General features: G+C 38.7%; 2 protein-coding genes across 3 annotated transcripts in view; one reads left to right on the top strand and one right to left on the bottom strand.

Moving 5' to 3' along the window:
- LOC145664371 (peptidyl-prolyl cis-trans isomerase E-like) overlaps positions 1-7676 on the top strand; it is a 31118-nt gene extending 23442 nt beyond the window's left edge. The window contains exon 8 of the mRNA XM_081731019.1: positions 7501-7676. Coding sequence (XP_081587145.1) covers positions 7501-7596 — 96 coding nt within the window. The 3' untranslated portion in view covers positions 7597-7676. The remainder of the gene's footprint in view (positions 1-7500) is intronic.
- LOC145664377 (uncharacterized) overlaps positions 1-14567 on the bottom strand; it is a gene marked incomplete at its 3' end in the record, with an annotated part of 102035 nt that overhangs the window by 58916 nt on the left and 28552 nt on the right.

Genomic DNA, 14567 nt, shown 5'->3' with positions numbered 1-14567 from the left:
TCTCGCGAAATATACAGGTTAGCAAAATAAACAAAATCCTATGTTAAATAGTTTTGAAAAAGCTATCCAATAATATCAACGCAACCCCCTATTATCACCCCTTTTTGAAGGTACGGGGCTAACTTTAAAATTTTAAATGAGAACTCCCATTTCTTATTGTACACTTGAATTCTCCAGAAAAGGGGACAGTGATTTGATACAGAATTGAAAATCGTGCCTTCACAGATGACGCTTGAATCGCCACACAAAAAAGGAGGGGGGAGTGCCAAACCATTATGAAAATGTGAATTCTCAGTCCCGTACTCTGTGGCCATACAGTTAGCGTTGTGGACTGCGGAGTCAGAGGTCCTGAATTCGACTCCCGCTCAAAGCAAGCTTTTTTTCCTTTTGTTTTTCCCCAAATAATAAGTCCATACGTTTTAACTTCAATTAATACTTTATTCATGTTACATTCTATACAAATTTTGATAATTGTTTTGCAAACTAGCTTTATGAAGTGGTTCTTAGTAATAGTGTTATTAGGGTTATTTAAGACAAGAGTTCATAGGGCTATTTACGACAAACACAAACAATTTTTGTCGCAATTTGTATTTTCTTGCAAGTTAATAAATTATGGACAAATACATTATTTTTATCAAAGTTAAAATATATGAATTTATTATTTGGTTACAAAAATACACATAAAAATGTTATTCTACGCAAGAATCGAACTCAGGACCTCTAGTACGCTAACCGTATGCCCACAAAGTATAGGACTGACAACTCGCGTTCTCATAATGTTTTGGTATCCCCCGGTTTTTTTTTTTTTTTTTTTTTTTGGTATCCTGTATATATATGAACTATTTTATGCTATGTTTTGTCGCTACCAGAAAAGAAAGCTTTCCTCGAATTATAGCAGATAATTCACACAAAAAATATACCATCAGAAAACATAGAGGGAAGTGATAAAAATATCAAAAAGAATATTAAAGGCAACTACAGACTATTTCTCTTTCTTGGATTAAAACAATATTTAAAAAAAAAAAAAAAACTAACAAATTAGAGACGAGGAAAAGTGGCAGAAGAAAGACTAATGATGGGAATAAGATGCTGCAGGAATAGATGATAGTGGTATGTTAAAATGAAATGAAATCTTTAGCGATGTACCCTGGTATATATACATGATGGGTGAAAAATAGCCATGTATTTTTAATCCTCTAACTAACTCTATGGCCTATGGAACCCGGAGGTTCAATGCCGCGTTCACAAAAGCTCTCCACTGACTTCTATCCTTAGCCAATTGGATCCAGTTTCTACTTTGTATTCCTATCTCTGCGAGATCCATCTTAATATTGTTCTCCCATCTGCGCCTAGTCTTCCTAATGGTCGTTTTAAGATTGGTCTTCCAGTCAGGACTTTGAAAGCGTTTTTACTTTCTTCCATTCTAGCTCCTCGTTATGAAGTGTCCGCCATTAACCATTCCCGTTCCTTTTGGGTCCGAATATTCGTCTCAGGATCTTGTTCTCGAATACTTTCAGTCTATGTTCTTCCCTCAGAGTAAGCGACCCTGTTTCGCAACTATCCAGAACAACAGGCGTGATTATCGTTTTATATATTTTAAGCTTCAAATTCCTCGACAGAATTCACGACGACAAGAGATTTTGAATTGAATAGTAACACGAATTCCCTGCTTTTGGTCGACATTTAATTTCTTCGTGAATATGATTTTCGTCTGTTAATACTGGTCCTAAATATGTGAAAGTATCCACTTTATCAAAAGAATTATTTCATATTTTAACGCATCCATAATTGCCGTATTACGGTCCCGACGCACTTCCATGTATTTAGTTTTCTCTGCATTTACTTCTAAACCCATTTCCCTGCAAGCGTTTAATAAGATCTCTGCATTTCTTTCTATTGTTCTCCTATCATCACCTATTAAATTTACGTCATCAGCATATGCCATAACCTGGTGAATACCGTTCAACTCTAGGCCCTGGTTGTTATTTTTGATTTTCCTTATAGCGTATTCCAGCACAAAGTTAAATAATAATGGCGACAACGCATCTCCTTGTTTCAGGCCATTTTCGACGTGAAAGCTCGTGGACAAAAATTTTCCTACCCGGACTTTACTTTGGGATTCATTTAAACATATCTTAATTAATCTAATTAGCTTTCTCGGTATTCCAAGTTCTGTAAGAACGTTGTATAATGTTTCTCTCCAAACCGAGTCGTACGCCTTTCTAAAATCAATAAATAGTTGATGTACAGGGGCATTGTATTCCCACTTCTTTTCGAGTATTTGGCGAATGGTAAATATTTGGTCGATAGTTGATCGATTTCGTCTAAATCCGCACTGATAATCTCCAATAATTTCATCTGCGTATGGGGTCAATCTTGCTAATAGAATATTTGAAAGGATTTTATAGGATGTTGACAGAAGACAAATGCCTCGATAATTATTACAGTCAGTTTTGTCGCCTTTCTTGTGAATTGGGACAATGATTGATTCTTTCCACTCTTGTGGCAATTCTTCCTTGTTCTAGATAAGCAGAATGAGTTTGTGTATCTTGTTCCACAATTTTTCGTCTCCAGCTAAAATTAACTCAGCCGGAATTTCATCTACACCCGGAGATTTGTGTTTCTTTAATTTCTTTATAGTGGTTTCTACTTCTATTCGGTTGGGTTCTGGAATATACGGTTCTGCGGCGTGTATCTCCTTTTCTCCACGCACATTAGTTTTTGGCTGCGTGTTCAGTAAATCGTCAAAGAAATCTTTCCATCCGTATCAGTGAGAACTGTTCCGTCAGCTTTCCTTAATATATAAGCACGAGGTTGATAGCCTTTCTTAAATTCGCTCATCCCCTTATACATGTCCCGAATATTTTTATTTTTACTATTATCTTCAAGTTCCTTAATTTTAGCTTTCAAAAATTCGCGTTTCTTTGTTCTAAAAGTTTTGGAAGTTTCCCGACTGATATCTGAGAAATTTTGTGTAGTTACAGGGTTCATTATGAAAGTAATGAGCATGATGCTACCCTGACTTAACAATCCACCACAACGCGCGCTGCCGGCGCGGAAAAAGTAGTGGGTGATCTGCCCTTCCAAACGCGCCCGGAGTCAGTCTGCTGCGAGCAATGGCAGCGTGTGGATGTCGATCCGCCTGAAGCACGTTTTTACAAGTTGTAACACGGCGCGATGGGGGGTTCACTCGAAAAACGCTACGCCATAAAATTTTGCGTCAAGTTGGGTAAGAATGCTACGGAAACTTACCAGATGCTGAAAGAGGCCTACAAGCAGGAGTGTTTGTCAAGATCCCAGGTCGGAAAATGGCACAAGTCGTTCAAGGAGGGTCGGGAGGAGGTCGTCGACGAGCCCCGTTCTGGACGCCCAACAACGGCCAGGACCGACGACAACGTTAACCGTGTGCGTGAAGTGTTGCGCTCAGACCGGCGTGTGAGCATTCAACAAATCGCGGACACCCTAAACATGTCAACATTTGCGGTACATGGGATAGTGACCGAGGACCTGCAAATGCGAAAGGTCTTTGCGAAGCTTGTGCCGAAGGTGTTGACGAACGAACAAAAAGAACTTTGAGTTTTGCGCTGCAAGGAGTTGTTGGCATTGTGTGAAAGTGATCCGGACTTTTTAGACTCGGTCGTAACTGGAGACGAATCCTGGATGTTCGAATACAATCCAGAATCCAAAAGGCAGAGTGCGGAATGGCACACCTCATCCTCACCCAAAAAGTCGCGCATGAGCAAATCCCGAATCAAAACCATGCTCATTGTCTTCTTCGACGTTTGAGGAATCATCCATTTCGAGTTTGTGCCACCGGGACAACCTGTTAACGCAGGATTTTATCTAGAAGTGCTCAAGATACTGAAACGCAGGGTCGTCCGCGTTCGAAGTGACATGAAAGACTCAATGAAACTCCACCACGACAATGCACCAAGTCACACCGCCTTCACCGTCGTCGACTTCCTGGCCCAGAGCAGAACCCCAGTGGCCCCCCAACCCGCTATAGTCCTGACCTGGCTTTTAGTGACTTTTTTTTCCCGTTTGAAGAGACTCCTCAAAGGAAAACATTGGGACTCCGTGCAGAACATTCAAGCCCATGTTACAAGGTTTTTAAAAGCCACTCCAGCCGAAGACTTTAAAGATGCTTTCCAGGCGTGGAAAACACGTCTCCAGAAGTGTATCGATGCAGAAGGAGCGTATTTTGAGGAATTTTAAAGATTGGTAACAATCGGAACAATAAAACAGTTTTTCTAAAGCAATGCTCATTACTTTCATAATGAACCCTGTATTTCATTCGGATCTTGTAGCCAGCGTGATTTTGCCTGTTTTCTCTTCTCTGCTAGTTTAATGCATTCCTGGTCGAACCATAGTTTGTTCCTACGTATTTCCGCGTGTCCTAATTTTTCTTTTGCTGAACTTTTAATGCTATCTCTAATTTCAATCCAAGTATCCCCAATACTAGTGCACTCCGAATCTTCTAAAACCGAGAATTTATTCGAAACTTCAATCTGGTATTATTCTCTTACCTGGCTCTCTTCTAATTTCTTTAAATTGAATCTCTCTGTTTTCGGACATTGAATATTACCTTTATTCAACGATAATCTCTCTCGTATTACTGCTGCTACCAGGTAGTGATCAGTGTTACAATCAGCCCCTCTAAACGACCGGACATCAATTATGCTAGATTGCCTTCTTCTATCTACTAAAACGTGATCAATTTGATTATGTGTTTTTCCGTCTGGTGATGTCCAAGTGTATTTATGAACGTCGCGATGTGGGAATTTTGTACTCTTCACGATTAGGTTTTTGGGTGTTGCAAAGTTCACGAGTCTAACACCGTTGTCATTACTTTCCTTATGCAGACTTTCGTTCCCTATAGTCGGTTTGAAAATATCCTCTCGTTCTACCTTCGCATTGAAATCCCCTAATAGAATTTTCATGTGGTATGGCGGGAGTTGGTCAAATATCCGTTCCACTTCTTCGTAAAAACTGTCTTTTATATCGTCATTCTTATTTTCAGTTGGGGCATGTACATTTAAAACAATAATATCACACCACTGTCCCTTAAGAGTAATAAAGGAAGGTCTGTCAGTAACAAATTCAACCCGTTTAATTGCTGGTAATATTCGTTTGTGAACGAAAAACCCTGTTTCTAACTGGTGATTTTTATTTCCTTCCCCGTAAAACAACGTAAAATTTCCGGAATTCACAGATCCATTTTCTTCCCACCTAACTTCCTGAACTCCTACTAGGTCCATCCTGTATTTCTCTAACTCACTTGTTACGGGTTTTAATGCGGCTGCCCTATAAAGACTTCTAATATTTCATGTTCCAAATTTCATGTCCATTTTCTTTTGCTGAAGTCGTGCCAAGTTATCAGTTCTTGTCTGAGGCTTTTGTGATTGTTTCTGAACAAGTGTCTTTTTTTTTTACAGGATGAGGTTGTTAGCCTTACCTAAACCCCCAGGCAGTCTGTCCGCGACTGCTTATTCAGTATATTCACAACTAACCTCTATATCTAGAGGTCTTCTCCTCGATCCGCAACCTGAGGACGCGCCATGCCGTGGTGACAGGAACCCACTTTAGAAATTATATTATTGATTTTATGTTGAAAACAAGCCCATAATACGAGGTATTTATTACGATTTTTCACTGCCTGCTTCACTTTGTTCAATCGTTGAGTGCTGGATCCAGCTCCAGCACGTGCAATGTAAATACATAGCGGACCGCTTATCTGTTTATGAGCGTGCTCAGATCGCTGTGCTCGACCTTACGATTGCCCAACAAGAAATCCAAATCTCACTCCGTGATTGTGGAACCACGCAAAGGAGGAGGTGTACAAGTCCAAATCCTCTCACAGTAGACGAATTGTAGGTACGTATTCAAGAGGTTATTGCCAACATTACAATTGACTTCCTTTAGAAAAGTATTAATGGTATCCATTGCCGTTTGAGGAAGCTGGTTAATAATACAAGTGCCTGTGTTGAGTTTTAACATATTCTTTCCTTTTCTTCTCTAACGAATGGCATGTACGTTTTTTCTCATAAATAAGAATCAATAGTACAGAATATAAAACAGTTTTTTAATACCTAATTATTTTTCACCCACCGTATAAACGAGGGCCGTTCGGAAAGTAACCTCTGATTGGTTTAAAAAGAAATACCAAAGTAAATAAGAAGAATTTACCATATACATCTGAAAACTACTTCTTTGTTCTATTTTCCAACACAGTTTCCATTAACATTCAAGTACTTATCATATATCTGCACTAGCTTAAGAAATTCCATCCGCATAAAAATCTCCCGGCTGTGCCTTGAGCTAGTCTGTGATCGCATCTTTCAGCTCCTCATATAACACAGCCCTGGAAATTTGTGGAAATTCATCGGAAAGTTCCGAGATTGTGAAACGTTGATTTTTACAAACTTTTTCTCAATTTTCTAAACGAGTTCATCAGTGACCTCTGATGGCCTGCCACTCCTTTCTTCGTTATAAATGTTTGTGCGTTCGCTTTTAAATGGACGGACCCATTCACGAACAACTTCTTCACTCATCACACTTGGTTCATACGCGGCACAAAACTCCTGATGAATAGCTGCTGCCGTATATTGTTTTGCCCTGAGAAAATGTATAACAGCTCGCACTTGCAGTGGTTTTCTATTGCAGCACACATTTTGAGACGCTACACAAGTGGAACTAGTGATCAGACAACCTTCGCTCTAACATGGCTGGATGCAAACTGATTTACCGCGCACGTCTGTGCAAAGATGGTAGCACTGCCCCCTACTACTTCATGCACAGTACCCAATCGGAGGTTACTTTCCGAACATGTCACGTATATACAGGGTTTTCATAAAGTATGGACGGATTTAATTCGCTTATAATTTACATAAAAATGTTCATATTGAAATCAAATAAAGTGCAAAGGGTAGCGGAAAGATTAAATTTTTACCTATAATCTGCACCAGCTCAGTTCATTCACCGCCACACCTCCAACTGGGCGCCATTTACGTCCACACATTCGCGTAGGCGGCGCTGGAATGTTGGCGGCCTGCCACTTCGAGGACGGTCCAGGATGCTTCCCGTCTCCAAGAACTTAGCATGCCACTTTCGGATTGCACTCTCAGTCGGTGCCGGCTTTTTGAGCTCTTTGGTGAAATTTCGACTCACCAGAATTGGTGATTTTAGCTCTGCGTACCACAGAACACATTGCGTACCACAGAACATAAGAAACTGACCCTTGCCCTCCCTCTCCCTCTCTCAACGTGTTCAGAGTTGCCGCTTATCTAACAGTGTTGCCAACTAAAAATTTAATCCTTCCGCTACCGTTTGCACTTTATTTGATTTCATTATGAGCATTTTTATTAAAATTATAAGCAAATTAAATCCGTCCAGACTTTATGAAAACCCTGTATATATATATATATATATATATATATATATATACAAACATACACCAAAGATTTGTGACTAATAGTTTAACTCAATTCTACTCTATTACAGATTGAAGTTATGGGCTACAAATATGGCCTACCTAAGAAAGCAGTTGTGATCCAAAAATGTGGTGTATTTCGAAGACTGAATCAAGAACAACATTGAATAGACGTTCAACAATGTTCCGCGAAAGATAATCTTCCCTTTTTTCATCTCCTTTACAGTGAATAAATTCTTCGCAAATATTAAATGTATTCAATCTCACGAATGGAATTCGTATTTTATAGATAATATTCAACGGCCCTCACGATCCCTGAGAGTGACTGAGAATTGTCTTAAAGACAACGCTGCCCGGAAAAGACGATACTACGGGATGTGTTCAAAGAGTATTGAACCTTATTTTTTCCCGCGTAAACCAATGAAGCGTGGGACACTTTCTTCAATGCAGATGTAGAGGGGACACTCACGCGCAATCGTTAATTCTTTTCCCGCCCGCAGAAAGCGCGTCAGTCGCTGGCAGTCGGCCAATGAGTGAAGACGTGTAGTGAGCGGTCGTCGGATTTTAGTTTTTGAAAAAAACTTGAGCAGCGATATTGTATCAAATTTTGCCAAAAACCTGGCGATACCCAAGCAGAAAGCACTCAATCGAATCGGTACATTCAATTTTTAATGGAAATTTGGGCATGAGGAGATTGTCCGCGAAATTTGATTCAGGTTTTCATCGCCAAACACAACATTCCTGTGTGTCGTCAGACTCCCTACTCACCTGACATAGCTCCGTGTGACTTTTGGTTATTTCCCAAGCTGAAAATGCCACTAAAAAGGACCCGAAATAAGTCAAGAGAAAACATCATGCGGAGTGCAACAGCGCGATTGCTCACCATTACAAAAACTGCGTTTCAGAAGTGTTTCCAACAATGGCGAGAGCGCTGGAAGAAGTGTGTGCATTACCAAGGAGACTACTTTGAAGGGGATTAGTGTTTCGGGTTTCCAAATCAATAAATGTATTTTTGACAACCAAAGGTTCAATACTTTTTGAACACACCTCGTATTAATTACGAAATCGAATCCAGAAAGACGTGAAGTCTACGAAAGCACTTTCCTCATTCTGTCTGCATCCAAAAATATTCTTCAACAACGGAACGCAAGGCTGCATGGTATGGTTGAAGCGAAGAATAATTTCAGAGGTGTAAGGGTATGATATACTGTATGCTGTCTGACTTCTTAAGACAATGTAAAAGTTTGACAGAGTATACGGGATGAATCTAGTAATTTACTGATCTAGAAAAAAAAAATGAACGATGGATTGTGAAATTTTAAATGGAGTACTAGAACAAAAGTTTATACAGAATTGGAAGGATTAGAGATACAGAAGCGCTATAGGCGTTTGTTAAAAAGCTTCCCCCTGACAGTTTTTTACATATTTAATATAGAAATGAAATGAAATTTCTAGTTTTACGCCCCATGATTGAGACGATGATTAATGAAAATGAGCGATAATGACAAAATTAGTGGAATAACGATGTCGGAGGAAACAATATAACCCTGGAAAACCCACGGACGATTCGTCCACCACAAACCCACTTGGCCAGGGATTGCAAGGAATGAAATAAAAAACGGAAATATACACACGGTTAAGTTCCTATTTTTGAAATGTAACACTCCGTAATAATTTTCCCATGAAATGGCGTGTAATGGACCAGATGCATTGTCGCACATTAAAAAGCACTAACAAGTTAACTTAAATATCTGCGAACATCAAATCGTCAAATAACAATTACGAAAATAGCTCACTGGTCAGGGTTAGTGTAGGGTCTATAGAAATAAAAATCAGCTACATGATCCATATTTGTAGATCACGACGGGCTCCTCGCTTACTTTCGCTTTTTCAGGAAAACAAATGTCACCTACTCCCATGAATTTTTAGACATACACACACACTCAGTACTTGTTTCCGTCAGACTAACTATACACTATGGTATGTCTAACTGACATCTACCTCTTTCCCTTCCTACAGTTCTGATATTTTCAGTATAACGACACGTTCATTGTTAAGAGTCTTCATCCCGGCGACATTAAAATACCGCTAATTTTACAGTAATTATGTGATATCTGCAAATAGATAAAATATAATCGAAATGTGGAACAAGAGCGCTCTAGACAATATTATTTTACATTAGAAACCGTTATCACGACTCACTTATCTGCTTTCGATTTCGAGCCATTTTGAAAATCGGCATTTATTTTCGCGTTTCTAAACAGCTGAAAACGAAAAGCCACTAGGTGACTTGTGATAACGGTACCTCACGCAAAATAATATTGTCTAGGGCGCATTTGTTCCATATTTCAATTATCTTTTATCTATTTGAAGATATCACATAATTACTGTAAAATTAGCGGTATTTTAATTTCGCCGGGATGAAGACTCTTAAGGCGCAGTCATGACTTCTGTTCTAATGTGATGAGTGTTACAAAATGGTATCCGAATGATGAGAGAAGTCTGTACCTCTGGCTGGCAATTGCTGAGCCAACTTACGTTGTTGGGAAAGTCTTTATTGAACGGCCATCGTAACTTATAATTAATTAATGAGTAAGAATTAGAACAGAAAGTGTAATTAAAGATGGAATTTCGCAGAAATGTTGATCCTCACCAACATTACTCAATATCTTTCATTAGAAACAGTAGCTTGCATTAGAGTTCAGTCTCTTTCAGCAGCCAGACCACATGAGACGTGGATCTACAGTTTAACGTGGAATCCAAACTATATGAGCTTCCGCCGGGAATCGAACCCGGGTCTCCCGTGCCGATAGTTTGTACGCTAACCATATAGCTACAAGCGAGCCTTCATAAGAAGCAGTGAATATGGATTAACATAGGCACTAAAGTATAAAATTCAATGTATGTACGAGGGGCATTCTGAAAGTTTTTAGATATTAAAATTCAAACAGCGTTACCGTACTGACACGTATCACGTTTATAAACGATGCTTTCTAGTAGTGAAAGGTATACCGCAAGATTGCAAGTTTGTTTGAAAATTAGAGGGCTAGAAGTGTGGCTTAGTTAGGATCGCCGTCAGTCAACAACAATGCTGAAGCTCCCGTAACGTGATTTTCGTGCAATGATCTTTTATGATTTTAAGTACGGTTTTATGCAAGGGCAGTTCCATGATCGTTTGGTGTTTCGGGGACTCTACCATCACGCGCAAACGTTTTTAATCGAGTTGCTGAACTTAAACGCGGCCGACAAAGCCTGACAGATGAGTCTTGCTCTGGGCGCTCTAGCACTGCAGTTACGGATGAAAATGTTGCAGCAAAAACATGAAATTAAAATCTTTGACATTTACATCCCACGATTATGCTCCTAGTCTAAAGGAGACGGTGATGATGATGAAAAATGAATGAAGTGGTGGAATGAAATAAGTGGAAGCAAACGGGAGAACCCCAAGAAACCCACACACACAGTATTTGTCCACCACAAAGTTCACTTGGCGCGAGCTGGGATCGAACCAGAGACCCCATGCACCAGAGGTGAACGTTTTACCACTGAGACACCGCGGTCCCACGAAAATGTCGCAGCAGTAAGAAATCTTGTGAAAGAGGATCGCCATATCACATACGAGGAAATTCAGTCAAACTTGAAGATTGGATCAACTGCAACTCAGTCTATAATAAAAAGATGATCTCGGCCTTTCGAAGCGTTACAGTCGCTGGGTCCCACATGTACTTACGCCTGAGCAAAACGATGACCGTGTGGAGTGGTGCCGCTCTTTACTTAAAAGACTTTCGCAAGGTCAAGTAAAGACATTTATAACATCGTTAGAGGTGAATAAACACGGATGACCCCAAAACATAGCAGTTGACAATATGGTGTTTTCAAAATGACATTCCATCTTCGAAAGTTAAACGAGAACGGAGCGTGGGTAAAGTTATAGTGGCATCTTTTTTTTTTCTCTACGACTAACCATGTAGCAACTATACGGTTAGATGATCGACGTATGATAACAGCAGATGATACGTTACTTATTGCCTTCCGAGTATCTTTGAAGCATGAAGATCTGCTCACCGAAAATTTCCACTGTTTCACTTTTTCTTCATCACTACAATGTACGGCTACACATAGCAGCAAAAATTTTGGAGTTTCTACAAGATAGTGGAGTCCGTATTCTGCAGCACCCGTCTTATTCTCTAAATTTAGTTTCGTGTGACTTTGTCTTCTTCCCAAAACGCAAGAAAAAGCTTCGAGAACGCTACTTTCAAAAAGTAAAGAGGTTATCGCAGCGTATAAGAATGAAATTTCTTATATCCCCCCCCCCCCAAAAAAAGTGTTTTATAAAATACCTAATTCGTGGTTTTTAAGAATGCAAAAGTGCAATGATGCTGGTGAGACCTATTTTTAAGAGATTGTACAGGATTTTACATATTTTTTTTCAAAAAGTATCTAAAAACTTTCGGTATGCCTCTCGGTAGTTTGCAGATGATATTGCTTTTTTCCAGATACTGAAAACGTGATGTTAAAAAAAAAAATCAGAAACAGCCATTGTGAATACAGGATGAAAATAAACATTAAGAATATAAAAACAATGGTGGATGGCAATTGACTTCACATACAACAGAAACGTTCACCTTTAAGAGAACTATGTGCTAAAGAAAAGAAATGCATTTATTTTCGGCTATATTGATACAAATTTTAAGTTTTTGATTATTACTGAAGTATGGATTCATTGATCTCTTTAAACATAAATTACTACTTATCTAAATATCATTCACTCATTGATATTCATAAAATAATGAAAGGCATAGGTATTGTGAAGAGATTAAATACTTTATCTCTACTAGGAACCTTATAAGTAAAACTGAAATTTGTTGCCTTAATGGCGTGATTACTATTGTTTCCGAAACTTCTGTAGACTTCTTTTTGCTGTTTCTAGAAGGTTTGTTGAATACTCCCTTATTTATGTCCCTTATTAACTCGATCTAAAAGCGGCCCAATGATAGAGCGCTCATTTCTGGTCTTTCGTTCGAACCCAACTCGCGCCAAGTGGATTTTGAGGTGGACAAACGCATATGCATGAGTTTTCTCGGGATTTTCCCGTGATTTCCCACTTTCTTCATTCCACCATTACCATCCATCTCATTGGGACTTATGAACACAAATGTCAATTAAATATGAAGCCAGTCAGTGCAAACAATTATAGAGTAAAAGTGTTTTCATGTCACAACTTCTGATTCTTTAACTATGGTACGAACCACAAAAAGAAAAGCACATTTTACAAATCAAGTTAGGAAGACATAAAACAGAATGGAATAAGAAGTATTCAACAAACTTATAGAAACAAGAAACAATTCTAACAATCTTCGTAGAATAAATACTGCTGAAGAAGCAACAAATTGACTCATTACGAACACAAATTTCAATTTTACTTATATTACACAGAACGAGCTTAAGATGCACATGTTAACATAATAGAAGTCTTGTTTGCGATTATATTTCGATTCCCTGACAGAGATATATTTTACCGTACATACATATAAACTGAATCATCATTATAACTAGAAACCCAATGAAAATTCAGAATTTATTTTTCTCAGAACTTCACGTTCAATTATATGTCCTTCTTAAGATGACCTCTTCAATTTTTGTATGAATGACTTTTTGGTTTATCAATAACTTACTCTAGTCTTGTTCCTGTACGAAACTGATACAGGGTGTCTACTAAAATTCCAAAATGAAATTTCATGACTTTTTCGTGACCTTTTCTTTACCAAATCATACAATTTTCTAACATTTTGAAGAGTGAATTTGGGTGCGAATTAGGCCGAATTTTCATCCATGCGATAGAAACTTTCTTTGCTTGCGATTTGGTAGCGTCTTAACCCGACCATAGACATTTTTGGTTGTGAATTTTGACGTTTTATAGAACAAAATTTTCCAATCTGTACTTACATTTCTACAGTTAAAAAAAAATCGTGACCCAAAAGCTAAATTTCGTGACTTTTTCGTGACTTTCATGACCATTTTCTGATTTCGTGACTTTCGTGACCGATAGACACCCTGTGATATTATACAGAAAAATCATCAGGACGATGTGCTGGTGGAGAGACTCCAATATTGATCCCCTGCTCATTAGGTGGCTGCCCGAAATAATTGAGCAATCAGCACCATGTTCAGTTTGAGTTTTGATGCTTAATTTTCTTGGAGATACGAAACACATTCTAGTTTATAAACGTACATTCAAATGGTAATAAAAAACGAGGAACACCCAGGAGTTTTTAGGGTGATCTTACTTATCAACGTTCCTATTTTCTTCAACAGGAAACAGAATATATAGTTTTTAGTACGCACTTGCAGCTTCCCAAATATAAAGTATTATCAGGGTGTCTACTAAAATTCCAAAATGAAATTTCGTGACTTTTTTTTTTAACCAAATCATAAAATTTCCTAATACAATGAAACCTGTCTTTAGCGGAATTGAGAGGAACTCGCAGAAATTTCCGTTAAAGTCAGGTTTCCGCTTAATGGAGGTAGACCTTGCCTTAAAAAAATTACATGCTTATAAGGAGCAGGGGCGGATCCAGGACGGACTTCTGGGGGGGGGGGGCGGTGGGTTGTAATACTGCTACTTAGAGCTACTTTTAAGAGCTCCAAACTCTGGGATGTGTTTTATTTATATATATAAAATAAGAAAGTTTCCTCTTCTGGGGGGACGATCGCCCCCTGGATCCGCCACTGATAAGGGACATACTGAGAAAATATATTACTGAACGTATCGTGTTCAATTTCAGTACTTCTTTCTTCTAGGAGTTAATACACAAAAAATAAAATAAAATAAAATTAATAATAAATATGCTATGCACACGTTTTCTTTATTTTTTCCAGTAGTTAAACAGGGTTTCTGTATACATTGGTGCTTGGCTGCCGACTTTCCGCACACCCTTTTGCCTGAGAAACTACGGTAAGAGATCAGAATCAAAGGAAGGCAAATTGTTGCAGTTCCATTAAACTTCTGAGAGCATCTTGATACGTCTTTATTCTACACTCTTCTTCGAACTGTATTCCTCTTTTTCCTCCACCTCGTCTTCTCCTTTCCGACTTTCCGTACGATTTTTGATTAAGTTGCGGGGTTTAAGAACAGATT

The sequence above is a fragment of the Thermobia domestica genome, chromosome 1 (genome assembly GCF_964235325.1).
Source record: "Thermobia domestica chromosome 1, izTheDome1.hap1.1, whole genome shotgun sequence".
NCBI classification, from domain to species: Eukaryota; Metazoa; Arthropoda; class Insecta; order Zygentoma; family Lepismatidae; genus Thermobia; species Thermobia domestica.
The sequence above is the reverse complement of the archived record's forward strand: the minus strand, read 5'-3'. Positions and strand labels throughout refer to the sequence as shown.